Source organism: Trachurus trachurus (genome assembly GCF_905171665.1).
Source record: "Trachurus trachurus genome assembly, chromosome: 17".
In the NCBI taxonomy this organism is placed as follows: domain Eukaryota; kingdom Metazoa; phylum Chordata; class Actinopteri; order Carangiformes; family Carangidae; genus Trachurus; species Trachurus trachurus.
The window spans coordinates 10586516-10606604 of record NC_139900.1 but is presented as its reverse complement, the minus strand read 5'-3'; the positions used below and the strand labels follow the sequence as shown (position 1 = coordinate 10606604).

At 39.9% G+C, this 20089-nt stretch overlaps 3 protein-coding genes across 3 annotated transcripts; all 3 read right to left on the bottom strand.

The window, feature by feature from the left end:
- Nucleotides 1-1810: 1810 nt before the first annotated feature.
- On the bottom strand, nt 1811-3632 carry LOC311000137 (major histocompatibility complex class I-related gene protein-like; the record flags this gene model as incomplete). The annotated part of the gene is made up of 4 exons (XM_083990770.1): nt 1811-1911; nt 2348-2639; nt 2788-3032; nt 3383-3632. The coding sequence occupies 4 exons, from the start codon at nt 3630-3632 to the stop codon at nt 1811-1813; spliced, it is 888 nt and encodes a 295-aa protein (XP_083846896.1).
- A 1783-nt stretch (nt 3633-5415) lies between these two features.
- On the bottom strand, nt 5416-14847 carry acadm (acyl-CoA dehydrogenase medium chain). The gene is made up of 12 exons (XM_083991667.1): nt 14736-14847; nt 12406-12511; nt 11717-11814; nt 11075-11144; nt 10777-10877; nt 10082-10162; nt 9855-9985; nt 9187-9295; nt 8328-8468; nt 7077-7172; nt 6338-6586; nt 5416-6247 (listed from the first exon to the last, which is right to left on the bottom strand). Exons 1-12 carry the CDS (start codon nt 14748-14750, stop codon nt 6176-6178), a joined length of 1269 nt encoding a protein of 422 aa, XP_083847793.1. The 5' UTR covers nt 14751-14847; the 3' UTR covers nt 5416-6175.
- A 1155-nt stretch (nt 14848-16002) lies between these two features.
- rps8a (ribosomal protein S8a) lies at nt 16003-19747 on the bottom strand. Its single transcript, XM_083990783.1, has 6 exons — nt 19672-19747; nt 18461-18567; nt 18098-18197; nt 17690-17865; nt 17068-17197; nt 16003-16155 (listed from the first exon to the last, which is right to left on the bottom strand). The coding sequence occupies exons 1-6, from the start codon at nt 19673-19675 to the stop codon at nt 16046-16048; spliced, it is 627 nt and encodes a 208-aa protein (XP_083846909.1). The 5' UTR covers nt 19676-19747; the 3' UTR covers nt 16003-16045.
- Between the last annotated feature and the right edge of the window lie 342 nt (nt 19748-20089).

Sequence of the window (20089 nt, the reverse complement as noted above, 5' to 3'; positions counted from 1 at the left end):
TATCCAAATCAATGCCGCTGTAGTCACAGATAAAAAATGTAAACTTAAGAAAAAAGCCACACCTTTGAAAGTGGAAGAGTTTATTGAAAAGTAAAACAACACAAAGAAACAGCAATACATGGAAACTCCATTGTTCCTTTTGAATGATATTTTACCCATTACTTGGCACTGCATCATGAAAATAAACAAAAAAATAGCATAACATACTGTAGAATAGAATAGAGTAGAAACTTATTGTCATTGTATCAAACAAGGCAAGCCAGCTCCACATTGTGCATGTCAAACACTCATTCATTAAAAAAACTCAAACATAAATGACATGGATTGAGATGCCTCAGACCAGTAAATGAGTTCACAGTACCGAACATGTAGAGATATGGTCCCAAAGATGTCGTCCATCCAGCAGCTTCTAGCAATTTGTACCATGTACAACCAGACCATCGATAGGTGAAAAGGTCAAATGGTCAGCTCCAGAGGCTCAATGAATGGATACAAGGAAATTATCCATACGTTATCCATACAAGAAAGTATTAATTTTGTAACAATAAGACCACATCTCTACATTAGTATTTACGCAATTCTTTTTTACATATATAAGAGAACACACACACACACACACACACACACACACACACACACACTGACTCATAGCCATTAGCTTAAGCTTTTCATGACATGTTTCCCCTTATTGCAATAATCTAAAACTATCACACAATTCATCCACTGAATTGTGATGTTTTTATGTAACTTAGGCCACTCCAAAGATTTCTATAGAATGGCCAGAGTGTTCTTAGACAGTATCTCTGATATGCTATTTGCACGTATAAAGACATTCACTGTGTCTTTATTATCCTCATTATCATTATGTTTCAACTACATTATCAATTATTCAATATATTCATATTCATTATGTTATGTAATCAACACTATTGTTAGCATTATAAAATATTTATCTTTTTGATTTATTAGTTTAATGTTCACTGAAGTTTACAATTTGGTTTTTCGTTCTCAGTTAAAGACTCGCAAATTCGTGAAAAATGCTACCATCAGAAATTTAAAAAATGATCCCACTTAGCTTTCAGTAATAAGGCAAACTGTGTTTTCCTAGTTGTTTCTTCAACGGATGCTTTTAATTGATATTCTCAGTCATTATCTCTGTCTTTGAGTCTGCTTGTCTGTTACAAATAATGCATTTATGTTACTTTTAGTTTATGTGGTTTATTTGTCAGTTTTTCTATTTTATAGTGTCTATTTTATGGCGGGACTTGTGGCAGTGGCTACATATAATGTCCAACAAGTCCTCCAACCTAAACAACAAACTCATATTTTTTTCATTTTCTCATGACACATAGGAGTGTTTCCTGAAATACTGCACCTACAGCTCTACATTGTGTGCACAAAAACTACCTGGTTAGATTTAGGTAGTAAACTGAAGTACAGTTCTTGGTTAGGCTGATTAGGATGATTTCTGTTAACACTCCTGCATAAGTAAAATTCATATGAGAATCTAAACGTTTCTTTCGTATATGACAAGTCCTGGGTCGGATTGACCATCCCAGCCTCCTGCTGATTTTTGCTCTGACTTTATGTCACCACACTTCTCCATCTGTTCTTATCATAATTAGCTGATAGATGTTGGCTTAGGAAAAAATAAAATAAGTATGACTAAATAAGCTGCATGTACATGCATAGCATAGTTTCTTCCCTGAGGTGAGAAGTGGTACCCTGTCAGCGACGGTATTAAAATTTGTGCTGACTTTGTAATGCTACAGTAACTAAAATCAAAGTACTGAAAAGTCAAGTGAGCAGATCAACGTTTTTTGTCGAGGAAGGCGAAGGCAACCACTGAGAGGATGAGGAAGAAGAGGATGATGATGATTTTAGTGTTGCTGTTTTCCTGGCTGGGATTCTCTGTTGAAAAAAAAAATAAAAATCTAATTAGTTTCCACCCATCCATCCATTTGTCTTAGTATCTCAAATTGTACAACCATGAGAACAAAACATCCTTAATATATTGGACAGATACAGCCAGGCAGCAATAAATAACCAATTATGTACATTCATTGAATACAGGGCATTGAATAAAGTTTGCAGTGTATTTTAAAATGGTCAAGGCAAACCTGACATTTGTGCATTTAAAAACTTTTTACAGCTTGGAAAACCAGAAAGGATCTGCTGATTATCTTGTGATCTGAGCAGTGATCCTGGGATGAGGAAGATGAATTCTGGTTTGATTGTTATGACTTTTGTTGAAGATGAATCCTTACTATACCCCAGGAACAAAAGCTAAAGTAGCCTACTGAATAAACATGCAGTAACATTTAAAAAACACAGATTTTACTCTTACCCCGGTTGGTCCTGATCACGGCTTTGTCCAGTTTGGTGATGTTGATCTCAGTACCGGAGAGCTGAAACACACAGTCGTATCTCCTCCAGTCTTCAGGGTTGACGGATGAAATGTTCAGGTCAACACTCATCTGGAAGGTGCCATCGTGGTTGGGGAGGATCTCTCCTTGGGTCACATCCTCATGAAGCTCCTCTCCATCTTTGGTCCAGAGCATCTCGGCTTCGTGAGGGTAGAAACCTGTAGCGAGGCAGCTGACTGGAGAGGAGGGAGTCTTCTGGAGGAGAGACACTGAGGGAGGAACTGGGGGAAAAGAGAGAGAGAGGGATAGATGGTTGGGAAGAGAGGGATTATAGCAATACAGTCTATATGTATTATATCATTATTTACTATTGATGTTGTGTTTTACCTCTTCTCAGCAAGGTGTTGTTCCCATACTTCACATACTCCTTCAGCAAGTCAGGACAGGTGTAGGTATAGAAGTTTTCACTTAGTTCTATTCTCCTTTTATCAGCATCCCATTTCTGCTTAGTGTAGACAGCCTCTGGTTTCAGGGCGACCCATGTCCGAGTCTTATGGTCCAGTGATATGAAATCTTCTCCATCGTAGCCATACTGATTAAAACCAGTAATCTTTGCACTCTCTTCATCCAACTCACAGCCTCCCATCCACTGTAAAGTGTGGACAACTGAGACAGACACAGACAGACAGGAGGGACTATGTTATACAGATGATACTGCCATTGGCAATGGGACCTTATAAGTTTGCATTGCATGATTCAGTATTTTGGCGTGCTCACGCTTCAAAACAAAGCATAATAAATAATAATTCCTTTATTTATTTATTTAGCACCTTTAAAAACAGGCTTTGGGTAAGATGCCAACTCTGACTCAACATCCCTTGTCAAAGGGTTAAAGTTAATAAGGCATAAAAAAACATCACATCCAAGACCTGACAGAATCATAGTTACTGTATTGAAAACTATGCTCTATTGTTTAGTAATCATTGTGTGTACAGCGTTAATTCACAAAAGTGTACCTCCACTTTGGTTTAGACGCTGCATCATATTGTTCATCCTGGCCTTAAGGACATGGGGCTGAACGTCAAAACACTGGACAGTATACCACTTCAGCCTGTTGGGGTTTTTATCAAAGTACTGTTTCACCCAGTCCTCTTTTGATACCACAGACTTTGTGGTGGTGTCACAGTAAAGCACCAAAAGGTCATCAAGCAGAGCAGCACCAGTGAACTCAGGGAAGACTCCATTGAATGTGGTGAGGAAATACATCAGGGTCAGCGAGTGTTTTGCTGTGGGACAAAAATAATTTATACATTCACCATCATCATAACACTCATCAGTTAAAACTTACAGTCTAAAGCATGACTGAAAAACCTGAAATAAAAAAGGAAATGCCATGTTACAAACCACAGTCTTGTGACTAGATGCACATTCACTCTCAAACACTGTCGAAAGCACACTGCATGCACATATGAAATAATTGTTTGTGTTAGTTATGAATAGCTACATAACGTTTAATGTTTAATGTTAAATCCTCAAAAGTAATGTAATAAACTTTATCTTAATCAGATAATTAGATTTATTATTTTATTATTATTTTTTGAATAGGGTATGCTGCCGCCACCACTTGTGCTAACCCATATGGTCGGGTGTCCCCCACAGACCGTGCCGAGGAAAAACAAAACGTTATTGAAATGAGAAATCGAATCAAAAATATGGGACCACCGCAGTAGCCTATAGGCGTGACGCAGTTGCGTTGCGCTGAAATTGAGATGTATTCAAAATTAAACTTACCTGAAAATGAAGATTGTAGGAAAAGCAGGAACAAATATAAAATGCGCATTATATTTGAATAAGAGAGTGGGAAAATTATTGAAAGGAATCGGCAGCTGTACAGCTGTAGACAGGATCACGAGAGAGACATGCAGAGGAAGCAAAACTGACGGACAGACGTCCCAAACACGGACGTGCACATGATTATAAGTTAGCTACACGGAAATGGGAAAAATAACCCAGGATATAGGAATGTGATTATACTTGGAATTTGACTGAATTAATTGCACTGCTGTGTTTCTTGTAACTTGGTGGAATTGCAACATCATTTAAAATTCACAAAGGCTGTTTTTGCACTTTTCAAGTGTTGTTTTAGTTAACCATTTTAATACAAAACCTACAGTACCAATTGCCCAATCAACCCTTCCTCTTTCTGTGTTTCACATTGTAAGTATAGCGGTTCTGATCATTTAATATTGTTGATATAAATTTGATAAACTAAGAGTAATGCAGAAATTGTTTGCTAGAAGTTAAAAGTGTTTAAAAAGACACATTATTCATATTTTGCAAAAATAAATAAATTAAAAAGTATTTCTTTAGTTCATGTTGACCCCACCATTTTAAGATATCTTAGATTAAGCCACAACACATAAAGTTGCTAGTTCAAAAAAGAAAAGGAAAAGGAATTTACCTTTAAGGGTTAGTTTTGGTAAAACCATCATCTTACACTAGTATCTATCCGTCCATCTAATCACATTTTAATGAACGATATATTCTCATTATCCTGTCATCTTAAAATACAGGAGAAAAGTGTTACAATGTCTTTGCTGAGGTCATTAAATCAATAAAACACAAATTACGGTAGTTGGTTGTGGTTTTCTTGCTTCATCCATTTTCAAAATTAAGTCAGAACATATTTTCATTTCTTCACTACTGTCCACAAAAAGAAAGAACATAAAACCATGATCACTTCTGCACTGAATGGAATAATTTAATGAATGGATGATGTACAGAAGGTTTTGGAGGAATTGATCATTGTCATGAATCATGTCAGTGACAACTGAACACAGGCAACAAATGATATTATACATGTTACATCAGTGCTTCAGAGATCCTCCATGGGGAAATGTAAAGCTGATGGCTCTGTATTAGATAGATACAGTTAGAGGATTATTTGCTAAATCTGACTGAAAATCATCTTCTGACATCATGTAATTACAGTTGTTACATCATTAGTCACACATTCCTGTCTCCTACACACTGATGGGAACCAAATCTGTTGTGATTAAGATTCAAGTTTTATTGTAGGTTTGATAAATGTACATTACATCCACAAAGTCTGAGGAATTGTTTTCTAAGTGTGAGTTTATTTTGAGTGGCCAAACAAACACTCAGTCAGAGACAGAATAAGGCATGAACATCAGCATCGTAACCATCATCTTGATTTCACTGTCAATCAGAAAAAGAGAGTGCTAGAAATAAAACCCACAAGCTGTATTTAAGTGCTGCAGCACACCACCCTCCAGACAAATCTCATTTCACTTGATAAAATCAACTTTACAGTTTAACTTATGATGGACATCTGGCGAACAGTGAACCAGGAGAATGTTAAATAAATACAGCATTTTCTCTAATGCCCTGGAATTAACATCACGGCCAGGCTGAGGACTTTGTGTCTGGTTGACGTTGTTTACAATCTACAGAGAACCTTTTCCTTATTTTTCCTGTCATGTGATATATTTACAGAGGGAGACGATCACCTGAATGCAAATAGCAGGTAAACGGGACATGGTCGTGTGATATTTTCTGACTTAATGAGGCAAACATCTGCTCAAAGGCTGTGTGGACTGCTGTCAGTCCAGGGTGTGAATCAGTCTGAAGAAGCAAGGCAGGACGAGACGGCGTTAAGGCAAACAACATCTTTGCTCTGTACCCTGAGGTTATGCAACCAGATCTATTTCCTGCTACACGTATATATGTATAGAAAAGTTACAACAAAACGGCATTTGGATGAGGACGGTAAGTCAAGGGCGCAGAGTTCATTTCTTGAATCTTCCCAGGTGTTCTCTGGCGATGATGAGCCTTTGGATCTGAGCCGTTCCCTCGTAGATCTGAGAACAGAAATAGGAGTTTAAGAAAATTTAAATCTGTCAAACAACAGCTCTACCGGCCGTCGCTCAGCGCTCAACATCGTCACCCACCTGGTAGATCTTGGCGTCTCTCATCAGCTTCTCGACCGGGTAGTCGCTGTTGAAGCCGTTGCCTCCGAACACCTGAACGGCGTCGGTGGCCACCTGGTTGGCGATGTCTCCGGCGAAGGCCTTGGCGATGGAGGCGTAGTAGGTGTTTCTGCGGCCCTGGTCCACCTCCCAGGCCGAGCGCTGGTACGCCATCCTGGCCAGCTCCACCTTCATCGCCATCTCAGCCAGGAGGAAGGAGATGGCCTGGTGCTAAGAGACGGGAGGAGACGGGCGGAGCTTTTAACAACCTAATTGTATGAGCCAGGTTGTTCATTTTGTTTAGTTTATGGGTGTTGTGCACATTTATGCCAGTAGGTGGCAGTATCTGTTCAGGGTTTTGTGTCTATATAGTCAGGTCAGGTTAGGTGCACATGTTGGGGAAGCCATAAGGGTTTTGACCGTGCCATGGCGTGTAACCCCACAGGTCAGATTTATTCATCAAAGTTGGGATTGAAACGTGTTCTGTGTTGTGGCCGTTGGGTAAAGCAATCTGTTTTCAATGGCTGTGTGTCATAAATCAGCAAAGAAAAGTAAATGTTTGGACATTTTACTGCGTTTGTGCACTCACACCTACACCTATATCATGTGTACAAGCCCTTCAGACCAGTATGTACAGATGGTGACAAAGGGAAGCCCCTATAATAATAGTAGTAGTAGTATAAAGACACAAAAAAACACTTTAAGGTCTGTGTGAACAAACCTCAGCGATAACTTTGCCGAAGGTTTTCCTCTCCAGCGCGTAGTTGGTGGCTTCATCGAGCGCTCTCTGTGCCAGGCCTGTTGCTCCTGCTGCCACCTGCAATACAACAGCAACATGAGACATTAATATACAGTGACAAATATATGACAATTAAACATGGATTTCTTCTATTTGCGGTTTTTAGATATTGGAGAGACGCAGGTAAAGTGTTGTTTCAGTTGGTGTTGTAGGTCTAGGTGTCTGTGTCAGACTCCAGTCTTCCTGCTCTACCACCTGTAACTAAAATATTTTCTTTCTGCATCATTTCCGCATTAAAGACGTCAAAGAAAGTTTTCAGTTGTCAGGAATTTTCTTCTTCTGTGGCTGTAAAACACTTGACACCAGACTCCTGCAGTTTTAACTGGTCAAATTGAACTATTTTAGGCTCAGAAACTCAGAAATCCAGTAGAAACAGACTTGAAAATGCAAAAACACATAATGCAACACTGCTAGTATAAGGACTCCAAATGTTTCTAATCTTATTGCCAAAATATATAAAAAATAATATCTTATATATCCAGTTCAATGTGATGTCCAGTCAAGGTGGAAAAAGAACTCTGATTAACTGAAGTCAAAAAAGAAAAAGAAAAGACTCAGACACCAACTATTTCCTGTTTGGACTGATTTAGTTAAAGCAGAAGTAAGCGATCCGGTCGTTTTCGCTAATGCTGCGTTCAAGGCAGGCTTTTGAAACCGTAAATTACAGCTTCAAGTCACGACTTAGTAGCGTTCCAGGCAACCCACTCGTGTTTTTCCGACCCGTTTTACCTGTAAAAGTCACTATAACGGCCACTCGTAACTTCCGACCCGTGAACTCGTACCAGATCGAACTGGTACGACTTCACAGGTCGGAAAAACACGAGTTACGAGTTGCCTTGAACGCACCATAACTTCTTGTCAGCCGATGGAGTTAGCAGCCCCCGCCCTCGTCATGGATCTATTGGTCCTCGTCCCTACGTCACCACATTCACGCGCATCCCTTGGCTGCACACACACAGCCCTTCATGCAGTTCTCTCTCCTCATTGGATAAAACTTGTAGGATACAAGAAAAGTTTTCTCCTCAGCTCAGAGCAGAGTGACTGAGAGACCCGTGTTTCGGTCCAAACACTCTATGTAAGTGATTGCTGTCGGAAGATATAACTATTTAAGACTTAGGTTAACACAAAAATATCGCTTACTTCTGCTTTAATTAACAACAACAGAAAACATACCGGTGGTCTCGTGTTGTCGAAGGCGCCCATGGCAATTTTGAAGCCGGATCCCTCTGCGATCAGGACGTTCTCCTTCGGTATCCTCACGTCCTCGAAGGTGATGCCTCTGGTGTCGGAGCACTTCTGACCCATGTTCATCTCCTACGAGCACAGAACAAACAGAGACATGTTGTCATAGCGTCAGACGGGAGGACTGCTCCACAGACGGACATTAGAGGACCGTCCTGGCTGGAGAACATGCTTTCTTTAGTTTTTATAAACCTAGATTAGTAGTCTCTTTAATCCAATCCTAAAAAAAAAATATTTTAATGATCTCTAGGGGATTGACTGAAACTTTATCACCAGAAATATCCTCTTCCATTTAAACAAATACAGAGCACGATTCCCTTGAAACTGAAGCAGGTGTAAAAACCACCAGACACGTCTCCTGTGTCACTTCCAGAACAATCAGAGGTTTGTTATAAGCAGTTTCATCTGGATAAAAACGGAGCATTGTTTTATTTCCTTCTTGTTTCTCATGACATCAGTCCCTGCAAAAACACGTCCGAGGGCCTTTCCTGGTTCTACTCAGCAGATGTAACCTGACACTACTGTTAACCTTCATACAACAGGCCCCACAGATATTCATTAACACGCACGCAACAGTCCGTTGGATTGTTTCCATTCATCTGCAGAATGTGTTGAAAACCAGTTTCTGTTATCACCTACAGTACAGAGAGCTCTGGGTTTGTTATTTGTCTTCAATAAAACTACATCTCCCTGTTCATACAAGGTTTTGAACCTCCAAGAAAAACGCTGATCATATCATCAAACCAGACCATGATTTAGAAAAAAAAGCAAATATTCTTCCTCGTCTCACCTTCCTTCCTATCTGAATTCCTGGAGTGTCGGACTCCACAATGAAGCCAGTAAAAGCCTTGCTGGTTGGACATTTGGGGTCTGGGTTGGTGCGAGCCAGGAGGAAGTACCTAGGATTATAAAAGACGTATAAATGGTCACATAACCTATAGAATAACAGATGTGTTTTTGCGTTCATTATCCTTAAAGGGATAGTTCAAGATTTTGGCAAATTGGCCCATTGCCATAATCCCTATAGTTTTAGGAGTAGGTTCGTTACCTTTAATTGTCACAGGATTTCTTTGTTTCCCTCATCAAACTCATCAAATACACACAACTCCAAAACGTGTGGTAAATGTGCAGGTCACAACTTGTCCACCAGAGCGTTTTGGAGTTGTTGGATTGTGTATTTGATGAGTTTGATGAGGGAAACCAAGAAATCCCATGAGCCTCCGTAGCGTAGCTCTGAGCAGCTCGCGGCTCTGCTCCGCCGATCTAAAAATAGCTTGCACCGACAATTAAAGGTAACAAACCTACTGCCATGACTGTAGGGATTATGGCAATGGGCCAATTTCATCAATTTAAACAACACCAAGACTGAACAGTTTCATCTTCTTCACCGTCTCTTTGTTAAAGGACTGTTACATTAGACTGCATTGTAACCTAATAATCTGGTATCTGAGTACATACCAGTTTGCCTTCCCGCCGTTTGTGATCCACATCTTCTGTCCATTAACAACATACTCATCTCCCGTCTTCACAGCGCGGGTCTTGATGCTGGCCACATCCGAGCCCGCCCCCGGCTCTGTGACACAGTACGCCTGCAGGAGACCAACCAGACACGAGTTAACGTCGTCTCATCTGACTGAACACACAGCGAGGCTCGTAAAACACCGTGATGTCCTGAATATACTTACACACATGAGTGGCTCCTCAGTCATCCTCCCCAGGTATTTCTTCTTCTGTGCTTCATTGCCAGCCAGAATAACAGGCATTTGCTGTGAGGGAGAAACAGCAACTTAATTACCTCCTCACTGTAGGGTTAGTCTTTTTTTCCCCCTTTAAAACAATTCTCTTCTATTCTTTTATCAGAAGTGCTTATGGATGTGATATGCAAACACAGACTTATCTGTACGTTATTAAATATAATATAATATAATATACACTGCCCGTCCCAAAAAAGTCACAGTCTAATATTTCATTGGACCGGCTTTAGCTTTGATTACAGCATGCATTCACTGTGGCATTGTTTCAATTAGCTTCTGCAATGTCACAACATTTATTTCCCTCCAGAGTTGCATTGTTTTTTCGCCAAGATCTCGTATTGATAGGAGTTAGGAGAGCCAGACCTCTGCGCAAAGTCTTCTCCAACACATCCCAAACAAGTATGTCACCACTAACACACAAATCACCCAATCTGCACTTGATGTACACTCACCCTAACCAATAACAATCAACAGATAAATAGAGCATGTGCTTCTATTTTATGTGTAAAACTGCTCGTATGTTCTAGAAAAATTTACAATATTTAAATTAGCGTGCTGAGATCTTTTGTGATTTGAATGAACTGGCTCTTTTAACATTGATGAGGAGCTGCTAAACAACAACTTACGCCCAGAGAGTTGGCTTCTATGGCCGTCTGGACGCCGGTGCAGCCGTAAGCCAACTCCTCTGTGATGAGGCAGCTGTCGAAGATCGACAGGCCCATTCCACCTGAGCACGAAAAGAGACGAACATAACAGCGTTTTCAAAACAGAAGTCCAACAACTTGCCTGAAATAATCCATTCATGTTGATCTAATCATCTCACAAAGCCAATTTAACATGTATTGTTCAGGTCATGAGCTAAGAAACTACACTGTCTGGTACTAGAGAGGATGCTTCAGTGGGAAAATCTAAATGTTAACGTACCATAATCCTGGGGAATGTGACTGTTCATCAGACCGAGCTCCCATGCTTTCTTGATGATGGGGAAAGGATACTGTAAAAGGACAACATTTAGAGTTATATTCATGTTAAAAAAAAAAAAAAAAGGAGAAAAGTAGAAAGTAAATAAAGACTTCATGGAGTGCCAGGGGTCTTGTTGTTCACATGATCCAGAAGAGGGTGTGAAAGGTAGAAAAACAAAGACCTCTTTCAATAAAGAAATAAAAATAGATTTGATAAACACACTAGACAAATAGAAACAACACACACAGGTATTGATAACAGACAAACAACCAAACCCTTGGTGGAGGCCCACAACAAGCTGACTTTTGTCAAGCTAGTCTAATTATTCTTGAATCAATAATGAGCCAAATTTCCAGTGCACAGGTGCATTTATTTATCAAAGGTGACTGACCGTTTGTTCACATCTCACTGTTTAACACTATCAGTAGCGTCTGCGGCACCTCAGCCTCATGACAGCAAACACCAACACACTCTGCCCTGACATCACTAAAGGTTCTGTGTCACAGTGAAGTTCACAGTCAGAAAATGTATAGTGTCTTATGAATAATACATTAAACCCTACAAAAAACATTAAGATGTGAGTTTGGGTTATATAAAACTCACTTCACCACTCTTGTCATAAACAGGTGCAGCAGGGACGATCTCCTCACGTGCAAACCTCCTGGCCAGCTGCTGGAACTCCTTCTGCTGCTCCGTCAGCTCTGTGGGTCAAAGCAGCAAGATGACACATGGTAACACACTCAGACACACACTTTGTATAATAAGTGTGTTTTCTGCTAAATCCCTTCAAAACACTTGCAATGAATTGTGCATCGTTGAGCCAAAGCAAATGAGGCTTCAACTAACAGTTAGAGTTACAATGAAGCAAGTCATCTCCATAGTCAGACAAGTAGTTTGAGGAACAGCAGGAACTTGAGTGTTTAAGTGAAGGACATGAATGGATCCAACAGAGAGTAAGGCAGTTGTAGGTTGCTAAATAACTGAGGCATGTGTTTAAGAGTTAATGAAAAACAGAGATACTTTATCTAACTCTGGCCCTTTAAGCCTCACATCAACTTCAAATAAACTTTTACACTTTTCCCCAGAATGACAACTGTGGATTTTGGCATCCAACACGACAACTGTGGATTTTGGCATCCAGCACTAACACTGGAAGGAAAAACAGCTACAGCTACAAAAGCACCAGTGACTCTTTCATTTCTGCGTAAAAGCAAGTGAATGGTAATTTAAAAACAGGTAAAAACTGTGAACTCTTCCTTTGCAATAGTGTAAAATTTCCACCTGCTACTCACCAAAGGAGAAGCCCTGGGGTGAAGCGTGGCCGCTGGAGGAATGAGCAGCGTTGGCGGCAGCGGAGCCCTGTAGCCTGATCCCAGACCGCACACTGGCTCTGAGCACCTGTGTGTGTGTGTGTGTGTGTGTGTGTGTGTGTGTGTGTGTGTGTGTGTGTGTGTGTGTGTGTGTGTGTGAGGAGGATAAGTCATAGGACATAAGTGTTATGACATAATCAGCTAGACATAGTTTCCACCTCACAGTACATTTTAATTAACAGAGCCAGGCATTTTTTTCTGAGGTAGAAATGCAAAATGTTAAGTTGTTTTGTTTAAAACTTATTTATATATATATATATATATATATATATTACTATTTATTCTTATCCTTGGTCTCTGTTATCAAATTGTGCCACTCCACACAATTATGAGACAGTGGCTGAAGTGCCTTAGCCCCCTGGGGATGTATATTTTACTCCTGTTGTTGTCTGCTGCTTGTTGTTAAAGCAGAAGTGAGTGATCCGGTCGTTTTCGCTAATGCTGCGTTCCAGGCAGGCTTTTGAAATCGTAAATTACAGCTTCAAGTCACAACTTACGACTTTGTAGCGTTCCAGGCAACCCACTCGTGTTTTTCCGACCTGTTTTACCGGTGAAAGTCACTATAACGGCCACTCGTAACTTCCGACCGGTGAACTCGTACCAGATCGAACTGGTACCACTTCACGGTCGGAAAAATACGAGTTTCCTTGAACGCACCATAACAGTCCTCGTCGCTACGTCACCACATTCACGGCGTCCCTTGGCTGCACACACAGCCCTGCATGCCGTTCTCTCTCCTCATTGGATAAAACTGTAGGATACGATAAATGTTTTCTCTTCGGCTCAGAGCAGAGCAGAGTGACTGAGAGACCCGTGTTTCAGTCCAAACACTCTATGTAAGTGATTGCTGTCGGAAGATATAACTATTTAAGACTTATATTAACACAAATATATCACTCACTTCTGCTTTAAGTCATGGTTGTTGTTTGTGTGTTTTTCTCTACCAGAACTGCTTAAAGGGATAGTAGCATTTTTTTAAGTGGGGTTGTATGATCTACAAATAGCCCCTAAGTACTTTAATTGCAGTAGAAGACTCTCTGCACTCCTCCCGTTAGCAACGCCAGCCCATAGCCCTGCCCAGAGATTTACAACATACAGTGTTGTTAACAGGCCCAAAGAAACGGCCTATTTTCACAGCCTAAAAGAGGTTTTACCTGAAAAAAAATACAGTTCCATTGTTCGCTATAATATAATTGAAAAAAAAAAAAAAAAATTTGGACCTAACCAACTCACGTATCCCTCCGCCCAGGGTTAGCGCCCGCCGATCAGCAGTCGGTTAGCTCCAAATAAAAACTGTGTTTTTCCTGCACTTTGAGGGGCTGGAAAAAATTATATTATAGCAAACAATGCAACTGTGTATGTATAAAACCTCTTTTAGGCCGCGAAAATAGGCCGTTTCTTTGGGTCTGTTCACAACACTGTATGTTGTAAATCTCTGGGCAGGGCTATGGGCTGGCGTTGCTAACGGGAGGAGTGCAGAGAGTCTTCTACTGCAATTAAAGTACTTAGGGGCTATTTGTAGATCATATAACCCTACTTTAAAAAAAATGATACTATCCCTTTAAACTGAATTGCCCCCCGGGGACTAATAAAGTTGTCTGAACTGAACTGAACATTTCTCAAACTACAACTGTATTTCTTTCACAGCAAACAAGGAAATTACAGGTCCTGTGTGCTATCCCTTTTAACAGCATGCACACAAATTGAAATATTTTGCACTTAACTAAGTCTTATACAGAAACATTTGTATAGTCAAATACAACTGCTAACAGCTTCTTATATATATTTCGTTTTGGACACTTACCTTAATACATTTTCTTTTCTTTTTTTAAATCAACCAATTTAGACCAGTTGTAACTTTTAAACTACTGCCTTGCATGTTTATATGGAGGTTCAGACTCATAAAACCATTAAACGGGACTGTACTAATCAGACCAAGAGGACATTTAAAAACCATCACACGGACACTCACAAAATCTGAAGCAGATAAAACATTTGATGCTGAACTTCTGTTTAATAAATTTGATAAACATTACTGATAAACAGTTTCTTATGTGTTTTATAACGTCTCTGGTTTTAGCCTTTGTAGCTTCATGCTAGCTGCCGTTAGCTAACGACGTAGCTGGCAAAATGTTGCCTGGACAACAAGTGAAGGTGTTGGTCAGGATGACAATCTCTCAACAATATTTTGATGACTAAATCCACATAAACATACAGCTGAGTTAAAGCTTAGTTAATACAAGTAAACGTACCTTGTTAAGCAGCATTGTTTTGACTCTCGTCGCTGACACAGTACAAACTGGAGCAGTACCTTTACCCTACATCCAGATGAAGGTCGTCTCAGCCAATCACAGCGGCCGGATTTGGTCACGTGTGGGCTTACGTCGTACGTAAAACGACTTTTGACCCATTTTCTTACCTAACCTAACCTCTACTGCGTTTTACAACTGCCTGCGTGCACTCAGCAGCTGATGGTGTTTATACTACTGCAGCATCACCAGCTGTATTTTAATTTCTCATTTAAATGAACCACTTCATTTTTTAAATGTCCATTATAAGGCACCAAGCACATTGTGATGATGCATCCAAACCAACAGCCTCCTTTCCCTTCACATTATTATGACAGAAAAGCAGTCTTCTGAAAACACCCCATGCTTGGTGTTCTTATCCAATAATTGATTTGAAAAATGGGCATCAATTGGCTCTATGCACAGCTCCACTACTTCCTGAATTTAAGACAGCTCCTTTATTTCCTGTCTTACATTATTGGACAAACTGATTAATCCAGGTGTGTCTGACCATTGTGACTACTCAGAGTTCAGGAAGTAGTGGAGCTGTGCATAGAGCCCATTAGTTTCATTCGTAGTGAAAATTCTGGCATTTATAACGTTTCTAATAATTAGTGCATTTTACTAGTATGTGAACAGGTGTGAGACACTCAGATCTACAAGTGAAAGCATGTCACAGTGAAAATTACACACAGCATTAAAATGTCTATTTTGATTGAGATTGAGCAGCCATGATCAAACATTGAGTACTCACTGGCCAAAAAGTAAAAATATCAGACAAATTCTCCATCAACAAGCCAGACTGAGTGCTTGATTGATAATTAAACAAGATTTGGCCAAAGTAAAAACAAATATGGGGATTTCACTGTTATGTTAAATTGTAAACCAATTACTTATGAATGTTAAGGACTGCAGAGATCTGTAAATGGTTGTGCACTTGTATGTCAGGATGTATACTGGTATCGAAAATTTTTAAACGATACCCAGCCCTAATAGCAACCCAACTTTAACTCAATTAAAAATAATTATAGTGATTGATTTCTTTTATTTAACATCTCAGATGAAAACCTTAATGAATCTCAGCCTATGAAAGGAGTCATGAATCTTGACCTTGGTGATGATTGAACATAACAGCTGAACCAACCTCAGAGTTTTAATTTTAATGAGTCAGTTTAGAGCCTTAAAAACAGCAATAAAACAAAACGGCTTAATGAGCAACAGCAGACGGTCGTGTGGTGGGAAGAATTTATTCACGTTATCAAACAGCTGTACATCTATTTGCCTTTCTTGGCCTTGATCTTCCTCAGGTAGAACTCAAGCTCCTTGCCTTCCAGGATGTAACCATCAGCCCTGCCGCACTGGCCGGGTCTGGAGGCGATGCAAGCTGCAGGAGAGAGGAGAAACGGTGATGAGGGTGGAGAAGCCTTCTCAAAACAAGACCAGTGTCATTTCATAGGAACTGACTGAACTAACATTTATTATTGACAAATTAATCACAGCTGCATCTGTGTAATTAAATTAACATTGATGTCACTGAAGGCAACAAGTCTTTCTCAGAGTCACGATTATCACCACTTTCATTCAGTAGCAGAACTGGACAAAGTTATCTTCATGGAAAGACAAGCAGCTCATCAGTGACAAAAAGCATCAATATCCTGTCTCATGTCAAAGTGAATGTATTCATAAGTAACAAACTTGTAAATCTAAACAATAAAGTTTCATAGAAACTGACTGAACTAACATTACTGACAAATTAATTACAGCTTCATCTGCAACCTGTGCCAAATAAAACTTGTGTTTCATTAGCATCAAGCAATATTGTGTGTGGGATTAACATGTGGGTTAATAAATAAAAACAGGGCCACTAGATGTAAACATCTAACTGCCCAGGCTGCCAACATGAAGATCAAATGTCAGTGTCGCAGTTGGCAAGACTTTCATTCATGGGCTCATACACCAAGTAAAGTCTGACATCTAGTGGTATGATTCAGTTACAAGGGACCAACTTCATATCCAACTGGTTTCTTACTTTCCTTTTTTAAACACTGGCTCGTGTGTACAAACTTAACTACATATTGTCCTTCAGTCAGCACATTTTCACACAGACTCTTCATTACAAAAACTGTCTGTGCAAAGATGTGCAGAATTTGGGTCACATGCACAATGACATTTGATGCCCTGGGATGAGACCATGACTTTCAGTGAACATCCAGTCTGTGGTAGAGATTTTCAAATGCTGATACTAGTAAAAAAAACACCCAAGAGTTGTCCATAACACCACAAACACCAGACTTACCGAGCAGTTTTCCCTGCTGGAACTGCTCCTCCAAGAGAGTGCTGATCTTAGCTGTCTTCTTACGCTCATCGTATTTCTTCTGGGTCCTCTTTGACCTCTTCTTGTTCAGGACCTCTTCCTCCTCAGGAGTCTAGAGCAGAGGAAAAAAAGGTTTACTTATTAGAGAGATATGAATCAACCTCACTTCACTGGAGGATTTAAATGTGTAATTAAATTAACATTGATGTCACTGAAGGCAACATGTCTTTCTCAGAGTCACGACTATCACCACTTTCATTCAGTAGCAGAACTGGACAAAGTTATCTTCATGGAAAGACAAGCAGCTCATCAGTGAGAAAAAGCATCAATATCCTGTCTTATGTCAAAGTGAATGTATTTATAAACAACAGACATGTAAATCTAACCAATAAAGTGAAAAAGTTGTAATTGGTTGCAAGAATTATTGCAATACACAAGACCAGTAGGATTCACAGCATTACTCTTGTGTAGATGCAACAAAAAGACACTTAACATCCATCTACTCAAGAATGGCTCGAGTTCAACTTGCTAAAAAAATTTCTTTGCACTATAACCCACAAATGAAAACACAAGGTACTAGAAATGTTGCATCTTTCCAACGTACCAGCTTGGCTCCCTTCTTGCGCCCCAGAGGAGTGGCGTAGTGAGCCTCATACCACTGCCTGTAGGGAAGGCTGTCGACGAGCACGATGCAGTTCTTCACCAGGGTCTTGGTTCTGACCAGCTCGTTGTTGGAGGCGTTGTAGACCACATCGATGATCCTGGTCTTACGTGTGCAGCCTGCGCATATACAAAAGCAACCAGTGTTAATTGACATTGCAGTTTAGATCAATATTTAAAAAAAAAAAAATGCAGATTAATATTAAACTGGTCTTTCTCAGAGTCACGGTTATCATCACTTTCATTCAGTAGCAGAACTGGACAAAGTTATCATCATAGGAAGACATGATGCAGAAGATGAAGGGGGCTCACATGGTCCCATGAAATCAATGAGACCTTGAGATAAACTTACACTCAGAGCCCCAAGAGAAGTTTCCAACATCCAACCTCAGAGCACGGTACTTCTTGTTCCCACCACGGACCCTCACTGTGTGGATGCGGCGAGGTCCGATCTACAGAAACAGAAGTTTTATGCATTACAATACAACTCAGGTTATACATATTCACAGCCTGCGTTAGTCAGGGCTTATGGGTAAATACAGCACCATGTATTGGCTCTTAAGCGTGTCAGTGTAACTATGACAAGTCCTAACATCGGTAAGTCCAGAGCTTTGAACCAAAACGATCCAAAAAGGACATTTACCTAAGGATTAGTTTTCATCACCCACGCATCAAAGACAACTTTAGATGGAGGTAAATCACAAATCTCATTCACCTTTGTGTTTGCAGGAGGGCGCCCGAGCTCATACTTCCTTTTCTTGTGGTAGGGCTTGCGTTTACCGCCGGTTTTGCGGCGTTTATGCCAGTTGTCCCTTGAGATACCTGAATGAATGAGAAAAGAGTCAGGAGTTAGATCACCAGATAAAGTTTCAGGATGTTTACTACAAAGGTTTTTTTTTTGGTGCTCGAGTAATCAGTTCTCCAAGGTAGGTTGTCCGCAGTGTTAATTCGGATTCCGCTTAAAAAGATTCATCATGTTACTCAAGCACCTGTTTGCAATCATCAAAACTACATTTGTAAGAGATGGACGCTGGCTTTCTGATGTAAAATAAATATACACCTTTGGCATTTGAAGACAACACTAATTAATCTGGCAGTATATATTACTTTAATCTTTGCAAATCCTAATAATCGGCAGTTTTACAATTAAAACCAAGATACTCAAGGCGTAACCTCGTGCACGTTTATGACACTACCCATTCAACAAATGGCTTCGGCAAGAATTATCAGTAACAAAAGCAACTACCGTTTACAGTCCTAATATAATACATGCCATGCTTTACAGTCTGATTTCAAGTAAGCAAAAATGGAGGGCCAACTACATTAGACGCGTATTTCTTGGAAATTGAACCATCACCCATAGGAAGCAGTGCGCTCCTCAAGGAACAGAGGAGCGTGCTATTAAACTGAATTACAACCAAAAATGTAAAATAAGTCAGGTTAAATGCACAAGACATGCTTGAGAAACCAGAAAACTAAACAGCATAAACGTGCAGCAGCATGTCAGGATCACGACGAGCCTGCTTAGCTAATGCTAACCCAAGCTAACAGTCAGCCTGGCGCTTTTCAACCAACTACAACAAGCAGAAAACAACTTTTAAACACCCGACACGTTAAAACAAGCTAAACTAAATCTTTTGAAAAGACACAAAAACCCACAAACTGCCACCTGGGCCTGTTTTCTACCATACTTCTATCAAACTCCGCGAACTACAATGCGGGCAGCCATCTTGCATCTAGCATCCAGCATCCACTACAATTTACGTTTATAAAATAAAATAAACGGACTGTAGAAAATAAAGATAAAGCTACATCTGTTCAAGTAACATTTATGTTCAATATAGCCAACCATTATCGGATTATTCCTTCGTTTAAACCCCAGATGGACAAGGATTCTCCCTCCGACCCGAGCATGAAAACACGTACCCATTCTCAGGCGCCGGCTAGAAAGAGGAACCGTGAAGGATCATGGGGAGGTTTGAAGCCACGTGTTCTCGCGAGAACTGACGCCACCGCGAACGAGATTTTCCCGCAACAACGTGGTAGGATCATGAGATGTTAGTGAATTTTTATACACCAATTAGTATTTTTGTTTATATACTGTTATTATAAGTCTCAAACTAATAACACCGATTTAAATGTTACTTTTTTATTTATTATTCCATTTTACTTTTTATTAGTATTCCAATTTCATATCTCCTTGGCTTTCACTAAATGAATGGATGTAGTACATAGTGCAGTAAAATATGTTCCCCTTTTCTAATATTATTTTTCTTTTATATCTATTTGTTTTTATTCTGTTTCAGTTATTTTAACCTAGGGTCCGATTTCACACTTAGCACTT